General features: G+C 38.2%; 1 protein-coding gene across 1 annotated transcript in view; it reads right to left on the bottom strand.

Moving 5' to 3' along the window:
• Positions 1-6,292: 6,292 nt before the first annotated feature.
• The window catches only part of ALDH1A1 (aldehyde dehydrogenase 1 family member A1), a 49,349-nt gene continuing 45,526 nt past the window's right edge, over positions 6,293-10,115 (bottom strand). The window contains exon 13 of the mRNA XM_081150900.1: positions 6,293-6,903. Within this exon, the coding sequence (XP_081007026.1) occupies positions 6,831-6,903 (73 nt within the window). The 3' untranslated portion in view covers positions 6,293-6,830. The remainder of the gene's footprint in view (positions 6,904-10,115) is intronic.

Genomic DNA, 10,115 nt, shown 5'->3' with positions numbered 1-10,115 from the left:
TTCTTTCCTAAACAAAAAGGAGTAAATAAAATACATACAACCAAATGCAACAGTGGGGTTACATAATCTTGGACAAAAGGAAAAAATATATAATAAAGTACAACAATAAATGTTATATATTTAATGAAATATCAATCAAACATCTCTAGTGCCACCTGGGACACAGGCAGTGACACCAAACAAGCAGTCAGAACACAGAAGGCATTAGCCAAGTTGTGCGGGTGGTAATTTAGTGGCCTTCCAAACGTCTCTCGATGTCTCCACGCCACTGTGAAATGAAGTTACTGGGCTAGAAAAACACTGGGTTCTTTTCCAGCTCTGACATTTTGTGGTTATGTGACTGTGGAATGACTGAACAGAGAGCGCAAATACTAAGCCATGTGCTTTTAAGTTCACTAATCCTTCCCATTGAACTCATGTGGGCTGAGTCTCTGAATCAGCCACTGGCGACCGACGTCATTGTGGGCTCCTGCGCTGCATTTGAAACCAGCCTTTTCTGTTTGTTGTTCACTTTGTTCCACGGTCCCGACTATTAACTTAAAGATTAACCGTGATGACTGGAAACTCAGCGGTGAATGGCAGTTGAGTTCATTTAATTAGAACTTACTCCACTTTGGTATTAAATGTATTTAAATTCCTAACCTCAACTCTAAGGGAAGTTTTTCTGCACTCATTCTTCTCCACCCTGTTCTTTCTTTGATGGTAAATTTTAACCTTTATCGAAGGAAATTATTATTTTTATTATTTAATGATGGAAGGGATGGACAAATCACTAGTATGAGGTCCTAACTGAGATTAACTTAACAGCTATGACACTGGGAGAATAAGAAAAAGAACATGTTGAAGGTACAAAGTCAATGTTAAGAGAAAGATAATTTCTTTGGAGTCTAAAGAGGCTTTTTTGTTGTTGTTGATATTGTTGTTATTAATATCAAGTCATTCATCGGTAGATTAGTAACATGTATTAGGCACTTGTTATATCTTAGGAATCCTACTAAGTGTTTTACATTATTTCACTTAATAGAATAACCCAATTAGATAACTACTGTCATTAATTCCTTTCTGCAGATAAAGGAGCTCAAATTTAGGAAGGTTATGTGTCTTGTCTCAAATCCCAAGGAGAGTGCAGAGCAGGAATTTGAAACCAGATTGCTTGGCATTAAGGACCATGTTATTTTGTAGAACATATTGTTTCCCAAATATCAACAGCCACCATTATCTGTTGAATTACTGCTAAATGAGAAAGGCTTAATAATTGTCTAACATACAGTTTTTCTTCAAAATTGTCCAAGGGAGAAAACATATTTTTCAGCCTATATAAACGTTCTTGTTTGTTTATCATGGCAGATGATAATTAATAAACAAATCTTAAAATAAAACATCTATTCTGTAAAACTATTCAACCCTCTTTTTTCTAATTCTTGTTAACTCAGTAACTCTAAGTTTTGGTGTCCCCTAGATTTCTCTCCTGTCCAAGGCAGTGCTAACCAACCTGACTAAATATTAAGTGTGTTTATGAGTTCTATTGCCATTATAAAGGACTAGTAAGACTGGAGGAGGCCATGATAAGTAAATGCAATGCACTATCCTAGATTAAATTTTGGATCAAGGGGAAAATGGCATAAAGGACATTAGTGGGACCATTAGAGAAAAGTATATGTGGATCGTGTGTTAGATATTAGTATTTTGTTAGTGTTAGATAAACACTGACAAATTAGATAATGGTTTTGTGAAAATATTATCTTGTTTCCAGGTATGTTTTCAATGCCTTGCTCTCTCTCTTCTCTTTCTGGTAATCCTGTGATGCCCATGTTGATATGCTTCACATTGTCCCAAAGGTCCCTTAAACTATTCTCATTTTTTAAAGTTCTTTTTTCTTTTTGATGCTCTGATTGGGTGTGTTTTGTTACCTTGTCTTCCAAGTCACTGATTAGATCCTCTGCTTTATCCAACCTACTGTTAATTCTTTCTAGTGTATTCTTTATTTCAGCTATTGTGTTCTTCATTTCTGACTTTTAAAAAATGGTTTCTATGTCATTTTTCATGCTGTTGTAGTTTTAAGTTCTGTGAGCATCCTTATAACGATTTTATTGAACTCTATGTCTGGTGCTTGGCATGACCTCCCTTTGTATACGCCCCTTGTGGGATCCTGCTCTGACGTTGTCTGAAGATGGCCACTGGTTGTCTTGGTTCTGGAGCCTCTTGGGAGGGATTCTGGTGCAAGCTAATGTTAGATGCTGCCTGTGACTGGCCCTGGGTATCCTGTTTGGAGCTACTAATGGCTGCCTCTGCTGGGCCTGGGTATGTGCACCAAGGCTGGCTTTTACCAACCAGGCCCAAGGTCAGGTCAGCAAAAGTCCCAAGGATCCCCAAGATCCGCCTCTGCCTACCTCTGCCTGCCAATTGCCTATTAATCTCAGTTACTGAAAGAACCTCTGGCAGTACTCAAGTTGCATGAGGTAGGTTCTTAGTGAGTCACCAGGTAGGGGCCAATGGTGTTCACCAGATCTATGCAGATCTATGCAGTGCTAGGTCTGAGGCCACTCAGCAAATGTCCCAGACTATACCAAGTTTAGCTGCCATCCACTGGTTAATCACACACCTTTGTGATGGTGCAGGGTCTCAGAGAGTCATCAGGGTGAGATAAGCAAAGTTTATCAGGCTAACTAGACCTAGATTTGGCCATGTGAAGGGAGGGTTCTGAACCATTGGGATGTGCATGAGAAAAATGGCCCCTGACTTAGAGCCACAGAGCTAAATCTGTCCTAGTTTCTACCAGAAGCTCAGTCTCAGCAGGGCAGGACCACTGGGAGTCAGGATGGGGCTAATGGATCTCCAATGAGGGGAAAGTGCCAGTCAGGCTTAGGGGTGGTGGAGGTAGTGACCCCCTCCCCAGAGCAGCACAACTCAGTCATCCCAGATTTTGCCGACTTCCACAGGGTAGAACCACCAGGAATCAGGAGGGTGGGGCTGCTGAGAGCCCAGGGAGTGGGGCTAGTGTATCTCTAGTGACATGGAGGCCCCAGTCAGGTTCAGGAAAAAATGGGGGTAACAGACCCACCCCAAAACCACACAACTCAGTCACTGACATCCCCTGAGTCTACCCAGACTTCTACATCCCTGCCCAGCAGCTGACTCCTCAGCAGGGTGAAAGCTCTACATGGTGGGGCAACAGTGAGTCCAGAGTGTGGAGCTATTGCATTCCCTTCTCCCCACCAGGCTGATGCCATATGGAGGGGAGTGCTCCACCCAAGAAAGATAGTATCTGTGGTATGCAAGAGGAACTCAGCACAGGATTCCTGGCAGCTGTCTCTTCAGTTCTCATCAGAGCCACAAACTTCAGTCTCTCTTCCCATGACTATAATCCTCTCCTCCTTCCCCCAGGGCCCAGAGTGAGTGGCTGTGAACAAGATTTTGTGCATTGTCCCTTTAAAAGCTCACCTTTGTCTCTTATAGTCTCCGGTCCCTCCCTGGCAGACAGAATTCCCAAAGATTTTCATAGCCAGATATTATGTGGGCACCTCTTCCCAGTTCTGGTGCTCTGGAGCAGGGAGCCCTGTATGGGGTTGAAACCCCATGCTTCTCAGGAGGAAACTTTGCAGCTAAGATATCCCTCTGGAATCTCAGCCATCACCCATAAGAGTGGAGACAGCCTTTTTCACATCCCTACCCTTCCTACCAGTCTTGATGTGACTTCTTCTGTAAATCCTTGGTTATAAGATTTCTCTTTAGCTAGTCTTCAGTTTTTTATTCAGGCTAATTGCTCTATATTTTAGTTGTAATTTAACAACTACATAATTCAAACTAAAGTTAGCTGCAATTTTAGTTTGAACCTCCCAGTTTGGTCCTGGGAGGAGGTGAGTGTAACATACATCTACTCCACAGCCATCTTGGACCCTTAAGATTCTTTCACCACCAAAATAGGGAGGTTCAAACGCCATCTCCAGAAAACATTTTTTAAAATTCCAAAGTAAACCAGAAAATGAAGTTCTAATTGGGAACTTGTGCTGCATGTAAAAACATAACCTGGTTATTTGACATACTCTGAAAATGCCACCAAAATATAAAAGTTTAGTTGTTAGTACATGTGTACTTGTAAAGGTTCAAGTGAAATTCCTTGGTCAAAAGATTACAAGCATTACTCAGGGAAAGGGGCATTTGGGGTTCATCATTTCCTCCCAAATTATGTGAAGAAATAGTTAAAATTCTTTACTTTGGTTAGCCCTATTTTCAATTGGCCACAAAAATTTAAGAAAAAATGTTTCCTCCTATTTCTCCTTGGCTGTTTTAAAATAAATTTAGAAGCATATAGCCTAAAAAATGGGAAGGGGTGGGGAAGGACATTGGACATTTGAGAATCCATATCTAAGTCCTGATATTGTCTCTTAACGAACAAATACTTCCAATTTCTGTGACTTAGTCTGGTATTGCTGAAAATAAAAAATGCTTTCTGCCATGTGGATATTGAGGACAATGAGATCACATATGTTTTTGTATTTCCTGCAGCACATGGACTAATAAAACACCTTTAGCTTTTCAAGGTTTAAAGAATTATTGCCAGTGTGGCTTTATAAATTGGGGAAAAAGGAATACAAATAATGTCTGCAGGCTCACAACGAGCCAATATAAAGCAGATATTTTCTGTTTAATCCTGTAATGTCTTATTTATACAGTGAAGTTTAAATTTTCAAATACTTAAACTTGCTTCTGGCTTTTGTCTTGTTCTGTGTTCAGCCCTCTTTGTTATACATTTAAAAAATGTTCTGGTTTGATGCCATTATAATATTAACTTGTCTACCTATTAATTTATTTACATATGTTTTTAAACACATCTTTTAAAAATGTAGACACTGTCTGGTTTTCATAAAACACAACCCTCCTCTGTATTTGGATATTTTCCCCTCTCAATGTCCAAAGATCTTTCAGGTCTCCCTAAGACTCTGATTCCCCCAGTTTTCAAAATGGTAATTATGTCACAAAATTTACAGTACAGTTCAGAATGCAAATCTTATAGGTCCATATAATTTTGAGAAACTCTTGTAATTGGAGTTGAAATTATTTCAGGTCTAGAAGCTAATAAATTTTATTCATTCACACACTGTTGCACTCTACTGTGGCAATTATTAAAATGTCCTAATAATAGTGTCACTGAAGTACCTATTAATGTTAAAATGGTAAACTTAATTATTTATATAGTATCTGAAACTGGAAAAAAAAAAGTTATCCTAAAGATTACTAGTCTTAAGTTTTAAAATATTGTATTAAGAATATTTTAGACTATGTGCAGTAATACACATAAAATTATTAATTTATTTTGTTTCCTTCATGGGAGTGTGCACAGAAGCTCTTTATCTGAGGGAATAAATATGTAAGTATGGTCCAGTTAGTTTTATACAGAAGACATCTGCTCCCTGCTTGATCCCCAGACATCTCCTCAGAACACTCAGTGCTACCTTGTTGCAGAGAGCAGCATCTTCCAACATAGGCTTCTTAGTGTTAATTGGTGTTAAATGAGGGTGGAGAGAAGGCATGTTCTCTGGTTAAATAAATTTTTTGGGAAAAACTGTGTGAGCTTTGTAGGGCTACTCAGAACCTGGAATGTGCCAATATTCAATTTGAAACTCTAAGAGGGGAAAATATTACATATGCATATCGAATTTTTCCAGTTTTTTTTTTCTCTAATAGAACCTGTCCTGAGAGACTATGCTGTGGAACCTCTTTCTCCTTTTGTCACTGCAAATCAATAATCAATTAAGGGTCATATAAAGCCAAATTTCCTTCATGAGGCTATTCTCAATTCCTGCAGTTAGAAGTCATCATTATCCCTTTGGCACATTACTGCACTCTCATGCTTCTTAGAATTCTCATTTCTATTATAAACCCCTTTCATTTCTTTCTTTCCTCTCTTCTCCCCCCACCTCCTTCCTTCCTTCCTGATGGCATCTTTGTACTCCACTAAATTAAAGCACCCTGAGATGATTGAACATCCACTATTCCCCTGTTTTCTATAAGACCTAACACAGTGCTTTATGTGTTTTAATCCTAGAACTTTGTAGGAACTCAAATGCTTGCTGAAGGATTGGAACCATCTATCTCAAATGTTTGCTATTGATTTCAGGAATTCCTCTGGAAAATAAAATATGTTTCTTTATCCATTTGAGAATAAGTAGATCAGACTTTCATTTTTAAATGTATCTTTATGCTCAAGTTAACACTGATTTAGAGTGACAGGGAGAATAATTCACCATAACCAAGACTTCTACTTTAAAAAAAAAATCAAACTTAACCTGAATCATGCAAGGTTGTTTTTATTAAGCTTTATGATTAGATTACAGCTAAGTATTTCAGGGATTACTTCATTTGAGAAGAAGACAACACATTGTTGGAAACATTTCAACAATTCTAAGGACTTCACAACTACTGGGAACAGAGCACATCTACTCTGCAGTTAACAGGCACGTTAAGTATGTCAAGGGGCTGTTAATGGGAAGAAGCTAAGTGACAACTGGTCCTCTTCTACACAATGATTATCCTGGACAAGTAGCTACAAAGAAAAGCACATGACTGCTATGGAACTAGAGATATCTTGCATCTAAATCCATTCTTCTTATTACAGATAGGACTTGGAGGTCACATACCAGAAGATAAATGATTCAGTATAAGGTATATGTCAAGTATTCTATGCGTAGTATTAATGCTGATATGATTAGCTTATGTTTTAAAAAAATCAAGAAAACAACAATTTTGTATTTGAAACCCACCATAATATATTAGTGACTGTAAGAGATGCTTAGCCATTGAGGACTCGTCTCTCTGTCCTTGTAGCTTCTTTATGAGTTCTTCTGAGAAATTTTCATTGTGACCGTCTTAACCTCTGTGTACTCGTGGAGACCGTATTCGCCCCTAGAGAGAGTGGGGGGAAATCCCACAGAATTTAGCACAGCAGTACAAAATCTACTATAGTCCGTGATTTGGTACAAGTTTGTTCTTGCTTATCTGACTAGGAACAATGGAAGGTATTTTCTGTGTACAGAAGCATTTCAAACAGCAGCTAGCCAACCAGAAGATATCTGGTGTTACATAAATCTCCTTGTGGGGAAAATTTCAAACAAATTTTTTTGGGGGCATTTTAAATGGATCATGTGCACTCAGTTGATTTTCACAGAAATTGTCCATTTCTGACATTGTTCTCCTTGACTATAAAGGAACTCACCACATACACACCCACAAATTCTAGTTTAGGTTAAAATAAATAAGATCAGATATAGTACAAGGAGAGAAGTAGTAATATGCAGGGTAGGGAAAAAGTAGGTTTGCAGTTGTTCACATGGAAAAATAATATAAGTAAATAATAATACAAGAATAAACAATGTTTCACGTACTCACAATTGTACACCTCTGTTTGCCTCACCCTGCATAATCATTCGGGTCATATAGAAAAATTAGTAAATTCAAGTATAGTTTAGCTGAGTTATTTACCATATGTGATTAGCCCACAAGAGATGAGGGGGTTAAAAGTGACCATGATCCCATCTTCATTCTAACATGCTCTAATAGAGGACATGGAACAAAATATTTTTAGCTGTAGTTTTAACAATATCTTTTGATTTTTGATTCTTGGAAAAATAAAAAATCTGATCTATTGTTAGAGGTTTTTCTTTCTTTTTTGTTTGTTTGTTTTGTTTTTAAGAAGGGGAAAGGGTTCATTGGCCTAAATTCAGGCCTTTTGGACTTTTTGTGGTTGCTGGGTTTTCCTGCTCATCCAGCCCCTGCCATTTGTTTATACAGCTCTTACATCCAATCCAAATGACCAGGCATTCACCTGGGTCAATCAGTTGGGACCCTGGTATCTTGTTATCAGGTTTATCAAGGCCTCCTACCAGTTTTCAAAACTGACTATGACTTACCTTTTTTACAGAGATAAGTAAAAAGACCAGGCAGTTATTCTCTGTATTATTTTGATCAGAGCATTGAATTACATGTGCCTACGAGAAGTCTTAAAATCATAACACTAATGCAAATGTAGGCTTACAGAGGAAAAAGACCTTGATCCTTTCTACCCCTCCCTTCTGGTGATGTAGCCAGGTATGCAGAAGACATCTCTTTCTCCTGGGTAACCTAATCCTCTTACCCTGATTATTTTCTTGGGCCATTAAGCTTCTGAAAATGCTTCTAAAAGCTTCAATGAGCATGTTCTTCAAAGTAATTAAAGGGTTTAGCCTCAGTTGTCTGAAACCCATTAAAGGATAGTATTTTATCTCACAAAGTTAGATAAATTAATCCACAATTTTGGCCAATAGGCTTTCCATTGTGTTTTGGGTCACAGGACACTTGAAACTGCCAGGACTGTAGTAAGTGTGATTGTTTTCATACTCAGGATGAAGTCAGTCTTGCTCCTGAACATACCTATGCATATATTATGTCTATGATATAACACAAAAACATCTCTTTATCTTATTCATCTGTGGGTGACTAGTTCTGTGCTTCTAAAATCTTTAATATGCCAATAACCTGGGACCTGACAGGATGCTGGTTCTGTTTCAGGAGGTCTGGAGAGAGGCTTGAGACTCTGCATTTCCAATAAACTTCCCAGTGATACCCTCTAGGACCTTCACTGTAGTAACAAGTTGCATCTGTTTTCCACTCTGGACCCAGAAATGAGCCTGATACTAATTAAGTAGAGAGGAAATGTTTGCTGAACTAACTTGCAAATAAAATCAAGCAAAAGTACTCATGTGAGCTCTCTCTCTAAAGGCCAGTAGTTAATAACATTTTCATGTTCACCTTTTCAAAAGGGACAGGAGGAAAGAAATATCGTATAGGGTGCTGAGAGCCAATCAAAGTTTGAAATGGCATACTAGTTAAGTCTCAAGTTACATTAACCTAAATAAAAATTAGTGCAATTACACAAAGGGAGCAATTTCTGCCATTTAACTAATTCCTTTGCTAGCACCATGATCTGAAATGCAAGTGCTGGTTCAGGTGCTCAGCATCACCACCACACTGGGGCCTACATTCCACTATTTTTGGCTCTTTGAGGATTCTGTTCCCACCTGATGAATTCTGCCTTCCTATCATTGAGGAGAAATTACAGTTGAACTCTTGGGAGTTAGTGGTCTGAGGTTATCGCTTCAATAGTTCTATTTGAACATATTGTAGAAAATGATTTGTTTATTAAGTTTGCCAAATTTGGTTTCAGGTGGACATTAACAGTAGCATCCTCAGCTAGAATTTTTGAAGTAAAAATTACCATATAACTTTTTTCTTTGTATTTTAAAGAAGAAAAGTATCTGTGCCCACATTCCCAATTTTTAGGAAATTACTGAAGGGTGGTTCCTGTTTTTCATCTCTCTCTTTCTCAGTTTCCTTATGCTTCAACCAAATCGTATTAAACAAAATTGACATATTTGGTGTACTTTAGTTATTTCATCCCTTTTGATTAGTTTATTTTCAACACTCCTAGCGAAATGTGTTAGCTAGCTGGGCCAGCGATGAACTAACTGTCCTTCAGAGTAATCTAACCTTTGTTACAGCTTTTTGTATGAAGTAATTAGTTTTACCAAGGGACTTTCTAATAATGAATATTATAAAGAAAAAGAGCTAGGAAAGGAAGACTCTATTTGTAGAGTTTCCATTTGTGACAGTTACAAGGCTAGGGAATGAACATGCAGGAGGTCATTTTACTTTTAAGCCCATTTTAAGAGGAATGTTAACATCTCCATTTTAAACGGGAGAAAATAGAGGCTCACAAGTTGTACAAGTCGGACCAGGCTGCATGGCTAGCAAACGGTGGAGTCAAGACTCAGTGCAAGTCAGTTAACCTCCAGTTATGTTTTCCTTACTATGCCATACATTTTTTATCGGTTGACCTTTTGCCATTCTCTGCCTCCTCAACAACATTCTCAAGATATCTGTAGCTTTTCACCGGTCCACTAATAAAATGTAATCCAATTTTCTTGAATTCAAAACTTCTTAGTCTGTATCCTATTTAACTCTGGACTTATACTTTCCACCCCCATAAATTCCCACCAGCCAACCAAATTCGCTGGCCCCTCCACATGCCACATGTAACATTCTGTTGAGAACTGCCTGTTTCCCACTCACTGAATTCCTAC

Source organism: Miniopterus schreibersii, assembly GCF_964146895.1.
Source record: "Miniopterus schreibersii genome assembly, chromosome: 11".
In the NCBI taxonomy this organism is placed as follows: Eukaryota; Metazoa; Chordata; class Mammalia; order Chiroptera; family Miniopteridae; genus Miniopterus; species Miniopterus schreibersii.
This window is presented reverse-complemented; position numbering and strand designations above follow the sequence as displayed.